General features: G+C 37.3%; 2 protein-coding genes across 2 annotated transcripts; one reads left to right on the top strand and one right to left on the bottom strand.

The window, feature by feature from the left end:
• Positions 1-316: 316 nt before the first annotated feature.
• On the top strand, positions 317-2,865 carry LOC107896989 (esterase AGAP003155). The gene is made up of 6 exons (XM_016822312.2): positions 317-789; positions 922-1,020; positions 1,135-1,176; positions 1,274-1,403; positions 2,314-2,415; positions 2,636-2,865. The coding sequence occupies exons 1-6, from the start codon at positions 565-567 to the stop codon at positions 2,749-2,751; spliced, it is 714 nt and encodes a 237-aa protein (XP_016677801.2). The 5' UTR covers positions 317-564; the 3' UTR covers positions 2,752-2,865.
• Positions 2,866-3,219: 354 nt separating this feature from the next.
• On the bottom strand, positions 3,220-4,222 carry LOC121228904 (uncharacterized). The gene is made up of 3 exons (XM_041111926.1): positions 4,183-4,222; positions 3,801-4,023; positions 3,220-3,452 (listed from the first exon to the last, which is right to left on the bottom strand). The coding sequence occupies exons 1-3, from the start codon at positions 4,220-4,222 to the stop codon at positions 3,320-3,322; spliced, it is 396 nt and encodes a 131-aa protein (XP_040967860.1). The 3' UTR covers positions 3,220-3,319.
• Between the last annotated feature and the right edge of the window lie 13,632 nt (positions 4,223-17,854).

Raw genomic sequence — 17,854 nt, 5'->3', positions numbered from 1 at the left:
AGGAACTAAAGAAATATGTTTATTTAAATTTTTTAATTTTCATAATAAATGTTTTAAATCTTTAGTAATATAGTATTATAAATAAATAAATATTTAATAATAAATATTTAATACTTTTAAATAAATAATTAATAGAATCGATTACTCAAACTAACTACTACAATCAGCCATAAATTATGAACTATAATCCAATTGCAAAAGAAATTATTCCAATTATACTAGTCCAACTGCACTGAGTAATCTTTTAACTCTGACCTCAATTAACTCAATAAACCAATTTATAAAAACGAAGCTTCCGCACACACATACATATATATATATATATACCAACTTTATATTCCACAACCCCACTTTCTCTCTGACTTCCAAATTATGGTGTGAAACACAAGATTAGTCGTTTTAGCCATCGTCTCCACTCGGCTTGACGCGTGTGAGATTCTTACCTCCTCGACCTTCGCCCTATAAATTCCAGCAACCCAAATTTGAAAATCCTCGTCAAAAGAAAAGCAACTTAGGCTACACTTCAGGTTTTTCTTTCTTTTTGAAAAATTTCGTAAAGGGAAAATGGGAAGTGAAGCTGGGATTGTGAGGAAACCCAGATTTCTTGGCCTACATGGATTTAGAACAAGTGGAGCGATTCTCAAGACACAGATAGAGACCAAATGGCCTAAATCGGTATTGGAAAAGATAGATATCGTTTACCCAGATGCGCCGTTTCCAGCTCAGGGGAAATCCGATGTCGAAGGGATCTTCGATCCTCCTTATTACGAGTGGTTTCAATTCAATAAGGTAAAAATAAATAAATCAAATAACAATCCCACGTTTTTCTTTCCTTTTGTTTTTGTTATTTCCGTCAGTTTTTCCAAATCGAGACAAACATGGATTTACTTCTTCTTCTTTTTTACCTATTTTATTTTGTAGGAATTTACGACTTACACAAATTTTGATGAATGTCTTGCTTATATCGAAGATATTATAATTAAACAAGGACCTTTCGATGGCCTCCTAGGTTTTTCACAGGTTTGTTTTCCTATTTGTTTGGCGAGAATTTGAAGGAAACTTTTTACGATTTTCAGTTTATTTTCTATTCATCCAAACAACAAACTCATTTTAAACTATTGAGTAATCATACAGGGAGCTATCTTATCGGGTGGGTTGCCCGGATTGCAGGCGAAGGTGCGTATAAAATTGCGCTTCATGTTTTCGGTTTCATTTTATTATATTTAAACCTTTTTTTAGGGCCGTAAATAAGGGTATTTGGCCATTATTGTAGGGTATGGCGCTTACAAAAGTTCCCCAAATAAAGAATTTGATAATAATTGGAGGGGCTAAATTCAAGAACGAAACAGTGGCAGAAAACACTTATTCTTCTCCCATCCACTGCCCATCTCTTCACTTTTTAGGTATAATACCCTTTTTAATTTCTTTCTTATTTCCTAAAAGTTTGGAATACACATATAATCGTTTTTTTATTTCATTAAAATTAATATATTAAATTGTAATTAAGTAATTCAATAAAAAACAACGGACCCTGTTAAGTTTATAAAATAACATATTGTGGGACTAGCGTAGTTTTCATGTGCAGCACGTGATCTGTCTTGTTTTAAACGTTGGATTGAATCTTTGTAATTTTTTGTGGTGGCTGTGTTTTTAATTTGATTAATCTTACCAATAGTCTAATCTACTATAATTAATAACATTTTGTAGACTTGACTTAGAAAGGTGTGCCTGAAAAATATTAGAGTTTGTGTGAAAATATAAGTCCAAAAAATAAGTTTTTATTTAGAAAATAGGCTAAGCTTCAGGTAAAGTTTTTTGGTTTGAGCCCAGATCGATCCGACCCAAATTTGCAATAAAAATTTATGCTATTTTGCTGCTGTTTTTTTTCATTTTTTGCCACTGTTTTGTTACTATTTTATTATTATGTTGCTATTATTTTTGTTGATAATTTTATTTAAATATAATTTTTTAAAAAAAAATTTAAATTTTTTGAGAAATATTTATTTTTAATACATTTGACGTATTATATATTTTTTAAAAATAATATAAAAAATAAAATTTTAAAAATTAATATGGATTATCTAAGTTTTTTTTTAGTCGAGCTACGTTTATACCTATAAGGCTTAAAATTTTATTAAGTCCCAACCCATGAACATCTTTTAACTTGACCTGACTTTTTTTGATAGCTAGTCCGGAAAAATATAACCCAAAATAAGATATTAATTTTGACCTAATAAAATAAATGGTACTCTATATTAAGTATATATATAATTTGTTTGTGATGGAGGAAAACTGGTTTATAAATGTATGCAGGAGAGAATGATTTCCTGAAACCATATGGATTGGAGCTGTTGGAATCGTGTGTAGATCCTGTTGTCATTCATCACCCAAAGGGCCACACTATTCCCCGATTTGGTACCTACTTTCATCCCTTTTTTTCTTCAATCTTCTCACTTGAATCAGAATAATATGTATAAGTTACCCTCACGAAATAATAACTTTGAATTTAATTTTCTCATCTGTCTTTTACATTGCTATATATATGCAAAATTGTTGCTTTAGGGACAGTTGCATTGGTTATTGCTTATACTGATTTGATTGATGGAATCTCATCCCTTTTCTTTTAAATTTTCAGATGAAAGTGGATTAGAGATGATGCTGAGCTTCCTGAAGAGGGTTGAAAAGGATATTTTGTCTGAACAAGAAAAGGATTTATGCTATAAAGAGGAAGAGAATGCCGTAGAAGCTTAAAGAAATGGATATATTTATTGTTTATTTTCGTATGCCAACTGGGCCAAAAAATATATATGTACTACTATATATCATCATTATAAAAAGAATAATACTTTTAAATTAATTTCAATATTTTAAAGAATCACTTTCCAATTTTGTTAGACTTAAAAAGGCTTGTCCCATTAATATTTCTAATGATTTAATTTTTCAAATATATTTTATAATTTCATAATAAAAAATTCATGGGAAATTAAGAAAATGATAAGTAAATAAGGAACTAGATAATTATTATTTAATGTTGATTTTTTTTTCAATTTTTTTAATATTATCTTTTAAATATTTTAATTTTAAAATTTTAAAAATTTAAAATTATCAAATAATCTAATTATATTTCGAACTTAATTGGTAAAATCCGTATTTAAACTTTTTAATTTATAAAAAATCATCTAAGTGCCCCAAAATCAAGAAAAATATAAAAGGAAAAAATTATCAAATTAATAATATATATATATGTAAAAGTCCATTTTTGCCCGGGCCCATACCAACAAAATAACCCAAATAATAAAACCCAAAACCTAAAATCAACCTAGCCCAACATCCAAGCCCAATCCCAAAACCCTAGACTCCCACTTGCCTCTTCCCATTCTCCCATGTTGTCTGCCACCAGCACCACTCCCACTCTCCCATGCTGTCTGCCACCACCATGCCTTTTGCCGCACCTGCAAACAAGCAAAGGAAAAGGACAAAAAATGGAGCAATAAACATTAACAGAATATTGTATTTTTGGCTATAAAAGCCACAAGCAAAATCGGACCAGGGAGGGGGAAAAAAAGAGAAACAAAAAAAAGGAGGGGGGACTTTTGTAACAAAAAAGAGAAGATTCGGCTTTTGAAAAAATTGAAAGAAATAAAAAAGGGGGCTTTAGAAGGTGATTCACCTTGTTTTTTTTCGTTTTCTTTATTTTCGTTCTATTTCGATTTTTCTATAGTATTTCTTTCTCTTTTTTATTATCATTCAATCAACACACATATATATAAGATAAAAAATAAAAGTAAAAAGGAGTTTACCTGTTTCCGGCGGCGGTGGAAAGAGGAAGAACCGAAAGGTCTCTTTCGATTTTGGCCCTTTTCGCCGGGATTTCGGCTTTTCTAACCCCAGATCTGGACTCTATTCGCAAAAAGGAGAAAAAGGGAGCTTTTTTGGTTTTCCGGCCACCGCGAACGGCGGCGTCGTCGCCGGCGTCCGGCGACCGGTGCGGTGGTCGATGGCCGGCAAAGGGGCTTTTCCTTTCTTTTTACGGACACAAGAACAATAAAAACATAAACTTTGAATCGGAGAAGTAATTTTCGTTTCTTTATTTTGTGTGTTTTTACATCTAGTTTGATTTCTTTTTATTTCTTTCTACTTACGAAAATAAAAACAAAAGAAATAAGGAGAGGAGAAACTCACCGGAGTTGCCGTGACCGTGCCGCCGGGGTTTTTCTTCCATCCTCGGCCGTCGGTCTTGGTGGCGTGGTGGCACTCAAGGTGTTAAGAAACCCAAGTGTTGAGTGTTTGAAAAAAATGGTGGTTTGAAAGAAGGCACAGCCTTTTTCCTCTAGCAAATTCAAAAAGTGAAAGAATAAAAATATAAAATATTTTTGGTCTTTTTTCAATCATGAACGGCACATTAGTGGGGAATCTTGCACATGCTTGTCCTTAATGGGTAATTTATGCACTTAGTCCCTCCATCTTGCGTTGAAATGCAATCAAACCTTTTATTTTTTTCGATTTGGGCCGCGAGTTTTGTTTCTGTTTCAATCAGGTCCTTTGACCATGTATGGTCCTTTGCGCTGAAACGTTGCACTCTAGGACTAGGGAATATTTCTCTTTTCAGTCCTTCCCTTTTCGCGCGCCTCACATTTTAATCCTTTACTCTATTTCATTTTTGATTTCAGCCCTGAGATTTTGTTTCCGTTTTGATTTAGTCCTATTATTATTATTATTATTATATTATTATTATTATTACCTATTTGTTTATATTTATTTTATTTAAATTTTCGGCACATATATACATATACATGCGTATATTTTTGTGATATACATACATTGTTTTTATAACATATATACTTATATAGTTTATATATTTTACAACTTATGTACATATCTATATATCTATATATATATTTTCATTTTCCTAAATATATACATATTTATATATAATCTTTATAGTTTAAAATATACTTTTTTATAAATCCGTATATACACACATATTACTATTAATTTATATACATACATATCCTTTTATTTTATAAGTATATATATTTTTATATGCACGTACATACATATTTTGTATATCTTAATTTACATAAATATATATATACATTTTCAATATATTTTTTTACATGTATCAAAATTAACGTATTTATTTGTATACATACGTATATTTTCATTATTTTTAAACTTTAATTTGTACATACATACTTTCTTTTATTTTTCAACATATATATATACTTACTTTTATATGTATTTTATTATTTTCATATTCCATAGTTTTATACACCCATATATATGTACATATTTTTATATATACACATTTATCGTTTCTTTTATATATTAAAATATACTTTATACATTTTGTTAATTTATATATATACATATTTTAGTTTATGTCTATATATATCTTTTTATATTTAATTGTATTTGTTACTTATTTATTTCATTTTCATTATTATTTGAATGAATGTTTTAATTTATTTGTTTATATATATTGTTATTTTATATGATTGTAGGTATGACTTCTATTTATTTTATATTGTTGCTATTGCTCGTATTATTTTTATTTTTATGTGTATTATGATTTTACCACGTATAACAACAATGTAATTTGCTTTCACATTTTTTACTACGATTTTCGTGTTTTATTTTACTCGATATAACAAAATTTGTTTTAAAAATATTTCGTATTTAGATTCGAAAGGATCGTACTCTAACTTACTGGGTTTCGATTTTCATAATAAATCTAAATACACGAATCTTTTCAAACTCAAGTTTTTAAACGATCTCGGGAATTAAGAAAAGATAGTGCCCTAACTTACTGGGTCTGATTTATTTCTAAAACCAAGATAATAAAATATCTTTTAAATAAGCATTTTTCATCCGCGTATCGGGAATTTGAGACATTGTGTCCTAACTTACTGGATATGATTCTCTTTCTCGAATAACGTGAAATATCCCATTTTTCCTGAAAATTTTCAACGTTTTAATACAAGGGTCGTATTTTTAAAATTCTTCAAGGTTCTCAATTTTTGACATTAAGACATTAAGTAATCAACTAGGTACCAATTTTGGGCGTATCGAGGGTGCTAATCCTTCCTCGTGCGTAACCGACTCCCGAACCCGTTTTTCTGAATTTCGTGGACCAAACTTGTTGTTTTAATAAAATCAAACCGTTTATTAAAAACAACCCCTCTTCGAGGTGATCCAATCGCACCTCATAAAAAAAGAGGATTGGTGGCGACTCCCGTTTCTTTTTTTCAAAACCCAAGTCAACCCCATTTTTCATCCTAAAAAATGGTGTCAACAGCTTGGCGACTCCACTGGGGACAATAAGAGAGTCAAGCCACGTGTTGATTATTTCTTGTCTTTCTGTTGAAAGTGGAAAATTCTATTTAAATTTACGATCCTCTCATTGCATCTCTTTTGTTTTGAGTTATATTTTTTTATCGTGTTCTGTATTTTATTTTATACCTCTGCACATTGCATTGCATGACCGCTGGTCATACCCTTTTTAAGTGGGAGTGAGAAGCTACGCCTTCGTGAGGTTTTCACCTCCGCATGGGATAGTGAATCGCTTTCGGGATATATCCGTACCTATGTCTTCGTGAGATTTTCATCTCCGCATGGCCATAGGGAAATGTATCCCCCTGAATCGAACTCGGTCCGTATGAGCCTATAATGGGTGAGGATCGAGGAATCTGCTGGTTCAGGTACCCTACTTTAGAACCAAATCACATGTAATGAGCCATAGGAACTGACCTAGGTAGAGCTACTCCAAATTTTAGTGCTTACCTAAATGAATGATTGTCGCTTATTTTAAATCTTATTCTGTGTTTAATGCTAATTTACTTTGTTTGTGATTGCATGGCATCTTCATTCTAAAAGAGGTGTCGATTTACGTTCAGTTTCTGGGTAGAAAGCTTATCATGGAAAAGGGGTTTTTGATAAAGTAGAGGATAATGTGGCTGTGCGAATATGGGCTGAAACGACACAACGAGAGAAAGGCGATAGTCTTACCGAAGGGTACGTGTCAGAATTGTGGGATTTTACCCGTATCAGTGTAATCCAGAATGACCTTCGAGAAATGAAAGAAGTCTGGGATCAATGGGATGTCGAGGCCAAGCAGCTGTTCTATTGTAACTACGGTGACCTACCTTATCTGCTTAGTGTCAAAGTGGACAAGTATTTATTCCGAGCCATTGCTCAGTTTTGGAATCCTGCCTACAGTTGTTTCACTTTTGGGAAAGTAGATTTGACGCCTACTGTGGAGGAGTATACGACCTTGCTTCGGTGCCCAAAGATTCAAGTCGACAAGGCTTATTCCAGAGCTGCTTGTGTCCCTCCGTTGTTAAAGAAATTAATGAACATCACTGGGATGAGCGAGCAGTGGGTCGCTGCCCGGATCCAACAGAAGGGCGACAGTAAATGTGTTCCTTGGAAAAGTTTGCGAGATTTGGTGCTTGTACATCCTGACTTAAAGAAAAGGGTCGATGTCTTCGCTTTAGGTATCTATGGACTAGTGGTTTTCCCCAAAGCTTTAGGACACATAGACGAGGTTGTGTCTGATTTGTTTGATCGGCTTAGTAAAGGGGTTACACCGGTTCCGGCAATACTCGCTGAAACTTTTAGATCCTTGAATGCGTGTCGAAAAGTAGGGGAGGGAAGGTTTATTGGATGCGCGTAGCTCTTATTGGCATGGTTCCATAGCCACTTCTGGAAAGTCGAAAAGGTCTCTTATCGGGTATTCTCTGATAGCTACTCCCCTCTAGGAGAATTGGTGGCCACGCCAAGACGGGATGATATTTCAGAAGAAAAATGGATAGAGATACTCCAGAATCTCCAGGATGAAGATATCGAATGGAGGGCTCCTTGGTTAATTCCTGATGAGATATTGTACCGATGTGGAGATTTTGACTGGGTTTCGCTGCTCGGGATATGGGGAGCTATCGGATATGCTCCTCTACTCGTATCAAGACAGTATAGATCACGACAATTCATACCAGCAACGCAGGGGTTGGCCTATTGTGATTTTTCCTATAGGGAGGACAATTACAAGAAGAAGGTTCGAGAAATATCTAGTGCCTGGAACCAGACTCGTCGAATGAAGATCTTAGCCGTGGGTCCGACAATTACCCCCGAGTATAGTCAGTGGCGTGATCAAAGGATCAACGACAACATCCCGGCGTCAAATGCAAAAACTGCTCTATCTTTAGAGGAACACTTACAAGTTTTGCCTTCTAAGATAGAAATCATCAAACAAGAATTTGAAAAAAGGAGTTTAGAATTGGGGAAGAAGATAGAACAACTAGAGGAAGAAAAAATGCAGTTAGGACTAGATGTGGACATTCAAAGATTAGAGGCCGATAAATTGAGAAAAGGAAAGAACAAAGCAGAAGAAGATTTGGACAGCCTGAAGACAGATTACAAGAAGTTGCGTAGGTCGGTAAGAGCTGCTGGCTTGGGTAAAACGCCAGAACAATGGCGACAAGAAATTCAGGAGGAAAAGATGAAAGCTAATCAATGGGAAAAGAAATTTCAGGATACTCGGACTCAAGAAGTCGCCTTGGGAAAGAGTCTACTAGTTTGCCAAGACGAGAAGACGGAGTTGAAGGTTCAGATAACTGAACTAGAAAGATCGCTTCACCAGTACTGTAATCATAATGCTACGGTTGAATTAAGGGCGAGCTTAGACAAAATTGAAGAATTAAAAGGACAAATAGGAGGGCTAGAGAATGCATTGCAAAATAGTGAAATCCGGATAGAGCTTCTGGAAGAAAATAATGAGCAGTGGCAAAGACAATTCCGTCGGTCTCAAGAGCAGATTAGAGAAAGAGATTATATTATGGGAGAGGCGGTGGCTCAAGTGCGCGAAGTAGCTGATCATCTGCAAACCCTGGCGGTTCAGGCTGATCTATTAAGTTTGAAATATGAGTTAGAGTCGGACAGGGGCCGAGAATTAGCTTGGCTTCTTAGAAAGGTTAAGGCTTTGAGTGTAAGGGCAAAGCCATATATGTAGTCTATTTTATGTAAAGAAACTTTTTATCTAGTAAAGTTTTCTAATAAAGTTGAATTAGAATCAGTGCCTCTTTTTCTTTGCATTCTTTTCATGCATTGCATCACATCATATGCATTAATGACCATTTTAAAAAAAAACATAATCGAATAAAATCATTTCAGTTAACCTGGAAAACCAACAAAGTTACGGCACCCGAGCTAAGGCAAAAATTATGGACCAAAGGTTGGAGAAGCTAGAGCGACTTCAAAAAGAAATGCAAGACCAGTTGCAGGCGCAAATGAAACAGCAAATGGAAAAGATTCAGCGTGACATGGTGCAAAAGATGGAGGAGTCCCAAAATGATCTGGTGGCTAAGATGACGCAATTATTGAAGGGAGTAGATAAGGGTAAAGGTCCTGTGATTGTTAGTGAAGAAGAAAACAATGGTGAACCACTTTATCCTCCAGGTTTCACGCCTCCGCATGCGCAAGTACAGACTGAGCTGCATCCGCGGAGACCCTCTGTGTCGGTTAGGCCCCAGCAGTTCCAAGGCGATGCTTCAATCCCAAGGAATTTTCAACCCGGAGCGGGCTTTAATCCCGGTGATAGCCCGAATAATATTGCTGTCCCAAATCTTGATGAGATGGTTGAAAAGGACAAGGCGAAGGAGGAATTTCCAAAATAATTTGAGGAGAAATGGAAATGGATAGAAGAAAAGTTTAGGGCAATAGAAAGCATCGAAAGCTATGGAATAGATGCAAAGGATCTGAGCTTGGTTCCGGACTTGGTGCTCCCTTACAAATTTAAGATGCCGGAATTCGAGAAATATAACGGGACTAGTTGCCCAGGATCCCATATTACTATGTTTTGTAGAAGAATGACGGGGCATATTAATAATGATCAATTATTAATACACTGCTTTCAGGAAAGTCTTACAGGAGCGGCGTCAAAGTGGTACAATCAGCTGAGCCGAGCTAAAATTGCTACTTGGAGGGATTTAGCACAGGCTTTCCTGAGACAATACAATCATGTCTCAGAAATGATGCCTGACAGGATAACTCTGCAAAATTTAGAGAAGAAATCAAACGAAAGCTTCAGACAATATGCGCAGAGGTGGCGAGAGGTGGCGGTTCAGGTGCAACCACCACTTTTGGAAAAAGAGATGACGACGCTTTTTATTAATACTTTGAAAGCCCCGTTCATCACTCACATGTTGGGAAGCGCTTCAAAAAACTTCTCGGATATAATCATGAATGGTGAAATGATTGAGCATGCCATTAAAAGTGGAAAAATAGATGGAGGAAAAAATAATAGGAGGGCACCCCGAGGAAAAGAGAAAATGAAGTGAATAATGTGAATGCTTATGGTAGGTCAATTACCGTGAATCAACCAAAGAAAGTGGTTGCTAATCAACAGGGATCATCAAGACAAGAGTCGGGAGCTAGGCAAATTACTGAAAAGCCCCAATTCACGCCAATCCTGATGTCATACAAGGAGTTGTATCAGACTTTATTCGATGCACATGTTGTTGCTCCTCGTTACTTGAGTCCTCTACAACCCCCGTATCCAAAATGTATGATACGAACGCGCAATGTGATTATCATGCGAGAATTTCTGGGCACTCGATAGAAAATTGTACTGCCTTCAAGAAGGTAGTAGAAGGACTTATCAATTTAGGTGTTGTCAAACTTGACGACTCACCTAACGCAAAGAATCCGTTACCTAATCACGCAGATAAGGGGGTGAATATGGTTAGCGAAGGTACGGGAGAAGAAGTCAAGACTGACATTGCTGAAGTAAAAACTCCATTGAAACGGGTCTGGAAAGAAATGGCGAAAAGAGGGTTGGTTATTTCAGATTCTGAGGAAGGGCATGAGATGGGAAATTATTGTGAATTTCACCATAAAACAGGGCATGAAATCCAAGAATGTGAAGGATTCAAGGCTTTGGTTCAAAGCATGATGGATAACAAGGAGATGAGGTTTTATGAAGATGCGAAAGAAATGAGGAGCATATGCGCGACAGAGTTGGGAACAAAGGCTCCAAAAATAAATCATTCTGTGGTCATTATCTCACGCCCTAAGGGTAATGAGGTTAGGGCTCAGGTAACACCGAAAATTGTAATCCAGAAACCATCAAATTTCTTTTATAGGGATAACAAAATGGTGCCGTGGAATTACGGGTGTAATGTGACCATTTTGGGAAAAGAAGCAGAAAGAAACCAGGAAATAGGTTCTTACACGCGCAATGGAAAAAGACATGACGCTCAAGCAGAGTCGTCCAGGGAAGAGAATTGGAAGAAAGAACAGAGGAAAGGGAAAACAGTGGAAGTTGAGCCATTGGTAAATGAACCAATAAAAGAAGAGGAGGCAAAGGAGTTTTTGAAGTTTTTGAAACACAGTGAATACAGTGTTGTAGAGCAACTGCACAAACAGCCAGCCCGCGTTTCTGTATTAGCTTTACTCCTAAACTCAGAAGTACATCGGAATGCACTTTTAAAGGTGCTAAACGAAACATATGTGGCTGACGATATTTCGGTAAACAAGCTGGATCGGTTGATCAACAATATTGGTGCTGACAATTTTATCTTCTTCAATGATGATAAAATACCATCCGGAGGAAGAGGTTCTACTAAAGCCCTGCATGTTACTGTCCGATGCAAAGGGTACACACTCCCGGGGGCCTTGGTTGATAATGGATCTGCACTAAATGTATTGCCTTTGTCCACTCTTAGTCGATTACCAATAGACAGTTCGCACATGAGAGCATGCCAGAGCATAGTAAGGGCATTTGATGGAACAAAAAAGGAGGTTATGGGGAGAATTGAGGTACCATTAAGGATTGGCCCAGTCGCTTATGAGGTGGATTTCTTGGTAATGGATATTAAACCTTCCTACAACTGTCTATTGGGGAGACCGTGGATACACTCAGCAGGGGCAGTACCTTCATCATTACATCAGAAGGTGAAGTTGGTATCGGAGGATCGGTTGGTAACGATAGATGCAGAGGAGGATATTATCGCAATGATGACTAGCGATGCACCTTATGTGGACATCAACGATGAGGCACTAGAATGTTCTTTTCGATCGTTAGAATTTGTGAACGTGATGTTTATTGCGGAGGGAAATAGAATTCCAGTACCGAAAATATCCAGAACCACTGAGATGGGATTGCGATTGATGGTAGGAAGAGGAGCCTTACCCGGGAAAGGATTGGGAAAATATCTTCAGGGGAGGATTGAGGCACCAATGCCGAAGGAAAAGTTTGATAGATTTGGTTTAGGGTACAAGCCAGACATGAAGCAGAAAAAGAAAGAAGTAGAGAAGAGACAAGAGAAAAGAAGGGCGCGTTTGAATGGACATGAAGCTAAGTGTGAGCCTTTAACCTTTCCCCACATATCTGCATCTTTTGTGTCGGGAGGATTTATTCTTTCTGAATGTGGAGTGTCCGGTAGCGGCATGGGAAGAATGTTGGAAAATGTTTATACCAACTTCATAGAAGCAACGGAAAGGAGGGCCTTGTTGGAGATCTGCCCTTATGAGCCTGGAAGCGAGCTAAACAATTGGACTGCTGAAGAAATCCCTGTAGTCTTTAGGGCTTATTCAGAGTAATGCTCAAAACATTCCTGTTGTTTGTTGGCCTAGAAACGATATGAAATCTTTTGTGAAATAGGCATTGGGCCTAAGTATCATTATTTTAATGAAATACGTGTCTACGTTCATCTCGATCAGTCACTTTTTTTTTCCTTTTATATTTTCCATTTGATTGATTGTCTTACAAATAATTCTTTCATTTGTAATTCTTTTGCACAAACATATTCATAAATTTAAATATTCTTGGTATATTCTTTGATATGCCCTTATAGGTCTTCAGATATCAATGACATGAGTGACGCTGGCTCAAACGCGGAGCCTATTTTTGAGCAAGAAGTGTGTTTAGAGGGATCCACGACTTTAAAAATGACGAAGATTATGATGCATCTCCGGACTTGTTAAGAATGGTGGAACAAGAGGATAAGCATATCCTACCTCATAGGGAATCATTAGAAATAGTAAGCCTAGAGGATGGAAAGGAGGTGAAAATTGGAACTGAAATCACCGCAAAGACAAGGCAAGACCTCATTAATTTGCTCCGAGAGTTCAAAGATGTTTTCGCGTGGTCGTACCAAGATATGCCTGGGCTAAGTACTAACATTGTGGTGCATCGTCTGCCCATAAAGGAAGATTGTAAACCCGTTCAACAGAAGCTCAGGAGAATGAGACCTGACATTGTGTTGAAAATAAGAGAAGAAGTCAAAAGACAATTCGACGCTGGATTCTTACAAGAAGTCAAGTATTCGGATTGGGTAGCCAACATTGTCCCTGTTCCCAAAAAAGATGGAAAGGTACGAATGTGTGTGGATTATAGGGATTTGAACAAGGCTAGTCCAAAGGACAACTTTCCACTGCCTCACATTGATACTTTGGTAGATAACACGGCGGGCTATTCATTGTTTTCTTTCATGGATGGTTTCTCTGGATACAATCAAATAAAGATGCATCCTGGGGACATGAGGAAAACCACATTCATTACCTTATGGGGAACATTCTGTTACAAGGTAATGCCCTTCGGATTGAAGAATGCGGGAGCAACATATCAAAGAGCTATGGTGATTTGTTTCACGACATGATGCACAAGGAGATCGAAGTCTATGTTGACGATATGATCGCGAAGTCTAGAATGGAAGAAGAGCATGTTCAGGTCTTGAAAAGTTATTTTTGAGATTAAAGAAATTTCAGCTCAAGCTTAACCCGGCCAAATGCACGTTTGAAGCCAGATCAGGGAAGTTATTAGGCTTCATAGTTAGCAAAAAGGGGATCGAGGTTGACCCAGACAAAGTAAAGGCAATACGAGATTTACCTCCCCGCGCACTCAGAAGGAGGTTCGAGGCTTCTTAGGGAGGCTGAATTACATTGCTCGGTTCATCTCACAACTGATAGAGAAATGTGATCCAGTATTCCGGCTCTTAAAGAAACATAATCCGGGTGAATGGGATGAAGAGTGTCAGAGGGCTTTCGATAAGATAAAGCAGTACTTGGCTAATACTCCAGTCTTATCACCTCCAAGTTCAGATAGGCCATTGATATTGTATCTAACAGTGTTGGAGAATTCCATGGGATGTGTATTGGGCCAACATGATGAGACGGGAAAGAAAGAAAGGGCAATATACTATCTCAGTAAGAAATTTACCGATTGCGAAATGGGTACTCATCAATTGAGAAGTTGTGTTGTGCTCTAATCTGGGCAACCCGACGACTGAGGCAGTATATGTTGTATCACACGACTTGGCTGATTTCAAAGTTAGATCCTTTAAAGTATATGATGGAATCGACTGCTTTGAACGGGAGAATGGCTAGATGGCAGATCTTGCTCTCAGAATTTGATATAGTATATGTCAGGCAGAAGGCCATAAAGGGAAGTGCAATAGCTGATTTCCTAGCTAGTAGAGCCTTGGAGGACTATGAATCTTTGAATTTGATTTTCCAAACGAGGACTTGATGTATGTGGCGAATACTGAAGAAAATCCTCAAATGGATCACGTATGGAAGTTAAATTTCGATGGAGCTTCAAATGCTACGGGTAATGGAGTTGGGGCAGTTTTGGTATCCCCAAGTGGAGATCATTATCCTGTTGCTAGCAAGTTGGACTTCGATTGTACAAATAACATGGCAGAATATGAAGCATGTATTATGGGCATTGTGCAGCCATTGAACGGAACATTAAAGTACTGAGAGTATACGGGGATTAGCGTTGGTGATATACCAACTCAAAGGGGAGTGGGAGACTAGAGATCCTAAGCTAATCGGTTATAGAAAACTAGTTCTTGAATTGGCTGAGGAGTTTGACGATATCACCTTCTATTACCTCCCACGAGAGGAAAACCAAATGGCTGATGCATTAGCTACTCTAGCTTCGATGATTCAGGTGAATAGACTTGAGGCAATGAGGCCTGTTCAGATGAGTATCTCTGAGACCCCGGCTAATTGCTGCAATATTGAGGAGGAGGGAAAAGATGATTGTCCTTGGTATCAGAGTATCTACAATATGTGAAGAATCGGGAATACCCTGATCAAGCGACAGAGAATGACAAAAGAACTCTGAGAAAGATAGCCATTGAATATGTCTTAGATGGAGAAGTGTTATATAAAAAAGGAAGGATCAAGTACTGTTAAGATGTGTGGATGCTGTGGAAGCCAAGAAAATTTTGGAAGAAGTCCATGAGGGTATTTGTGGACGCACGCCAGTGGTTTCACGATGGCCAGACAGATCATGAGATTTGGGTACTATTGGCCCACCATGGAAGGAGATTGTATTGATCATGCCAGGAAGTGCCACAAATGCCAAATTTACGGAGACAAAATACACGCGCCTCCTTCACCTCTTCACGTCATGACCTCTCCTTGGCCGTTTTCCATGTGGGGTATGGATGTTATTGGGCCAATATCACCAAAGGCTTCTAATGGGCATCGCTTCATCTTCGTAGTAATTGATTACTTTACCAAGTGGGTGGAGGCTGCTTCATATGCAAATGTCACGAAAGCAGTAGTCAGCAAATTCTTGAAGAAGGAAATCATTTGTCGATATGGAATGCCTGAGAGGATCATATCCGACAATGCGATGAACTTGAATAATAGCACAATAGCTGAAGTTTGTAGCAAATTTAAAATTAAGCATCATAACTCATCGCCTTATCGTCCCAAAATGAATGGTGCAGTGGAGGCGGCCAATAAAAACATTAAAAGGATTGTGGGGAAAATGACTGAAACCTACAAGGATTGGCATGAGAAATTATCATTTGCTCTCCTTGCCTATCGAACATCTGTTAGAACTTCTACTGGGGCAACGCCTTTTTCTCTGGTTTATGGAATGGAGGCAGTATTACCCATTGAAGTTGAAATCCCTTCTTACGGGTGTTATCTGAGTTACAGTTGGATAAAGCCGATTGGATCCAATCTCGGTACGATAGTTGAACCTAATAGAGGAAAAGAGGCTAAGAGCTATTCACCATGGCAAATGTACCAGAAACGAATGATGCGAGCCTATAATAAAAAGGTTCGCCCCGAGAATTTCGTGAAGGGGACTTGGTACTAAAAAGATTCTTCCTATGCAAAAAGATTTAGAGGAAAATGATGCAAATTGGGAAGGCCCTTATGTTGTAAAGAAGCCTTTTCTGGTGGAGCTTTGATCCTATGCGAGATGGATGGCAAAAGTTTACCAAATCCTGTAAACGCAGACTCCGTCAAGAAATACTTCACTTGAAAGAAAGGGGAACCAAAGTGAAAACCCGTGAAGGGCGCTTTGCTTCCTAAAAAAAAAACTTTGGGAGGCTAAGGTGAAAACCCGTAAAAGGCACTTTGAGACCAAAGAGGGCTTGAGTCGAAAACCCGGAAAAGGCGACTCAAGTACTGGGCAGGATTGGAACATCAGGATTTGAGCGGATCAAATTTTGATCGGGGGCATATGATTATCTTGCTTTACTTGAACCAATAAGAAAGGATATGCAACTCTTGGAACATGGACAGAGTATTGCAGATCTCCTGAACACATGTCAAACTCAGAAGGGTCTTCGGAAAGTTTGTACAGAGAACTCAAGCTGCGATAACTGGGGCACCTAGTTCTTATGTGTATTCTTGAAATACATTCTTTTATTTTCTTTCTTTCTTCCTTTCTTTTTGTGAAAACGCACATTCTCAATCCACTTCTTTGTTAACCTTCTTTCGCCATCTTTGATGTTTTATTCGAGTTATGATCAGAACTAGCTTTATTCTTATCCATTGTTATGATCTTTTTGCAAGCATGTTGCATAGGAATAATGATTAACGAACTAATAAAACTTTCAGGAAAGAAGTTTTGCACATTACTCTGGAAAATTTCTAAATAATATAGGGACCTGAAACATGACTATTGTTTAGAAATACCAAGTTTAAAGGGTGAAATATCTAAGAAGGAAGAGTCTAAGTTAAAGACTATCCTTTCAGATTTGTTGTCTAAACATTGATTGAACAAAATGACAAGCTGTCGTGTTACAAAGCTTAAATGAACAAGCAAGCAATGATCATCAGGCAATAGAAGAGGTTACCTCGGAGAAGAGAGCTTCATTGCGCATAGACTTTGGTACGACACTTGAGAATGGTGTAGGAAACCAGAACGGTTCAGATCCTATATCCCCGAATTGTGATAAAAGAGGACAGAGGAAAAGCCACATATTTCTACCCTTAGATTACTGTGAGAGAATGATGGTACAAATTTTGGCGTCCCAGTGGATATAACTTTAGGTTTACAATGGGACAGTCTGGCTAAATGTTCTTCAGAAAAGTCAGTCAAGCGAGAAGGCGTTGAGCACGTCAGTCACAAAGCCTTAGTAAACTTCGAGTAATGACAACCTAAGCGAGATCATTCTCGGAAAAATAAATTGCATTCATGCAAACACCATTCACATATGTCTAGTTAGGAGCATTTGTTTCATTTTGATCATGTCATCCTAATCATTAGGCATATTAGTTATTACAGGTTTATTCCTGAATTACGTGGAGTAGACCGAAGATTTCAATTTATTCCCTGAGGTACAGTGGAGCAGATTGAAGCAGAGATCTATCTTCTGAGATTACGGAAGTAGAATTGAAGCTAGTAATCCTATCTCTCTGAGAGTTACAGTGAGCGGAATTAAAAGTAAAGGATCTTATTCCTAACTTGAAGTAAAACTAAGTAGTAGTAATGACATTCAAAATATAGATTGAGCCAGAGATTTATTCCGAGTCAGTGGAACAGAAATAATTTGCTCAGATTATACTCTCGAAACAGGACAGATGAAGCTAGAGATTATCACTC

This window comes from Gossypium hirsutum, chromosome A05 (genome assembly GCF_007990345.1).
Source record: "Gossypium hirsutum isolate 1008001.06 chromosome A05, Gossypium_hirsutum_v2.1, whole genome shotgun sequence".
Lineage (NCBI taxonomy): Eukaryota > Viridiplantae > Streptophyta > Magnoliopsida > Malvales > Malvaceae > Gossypium > Gossypium hirsutum.
This window is presented reverse-complemented; position numbering and strand designations above follow the sequence as displayed.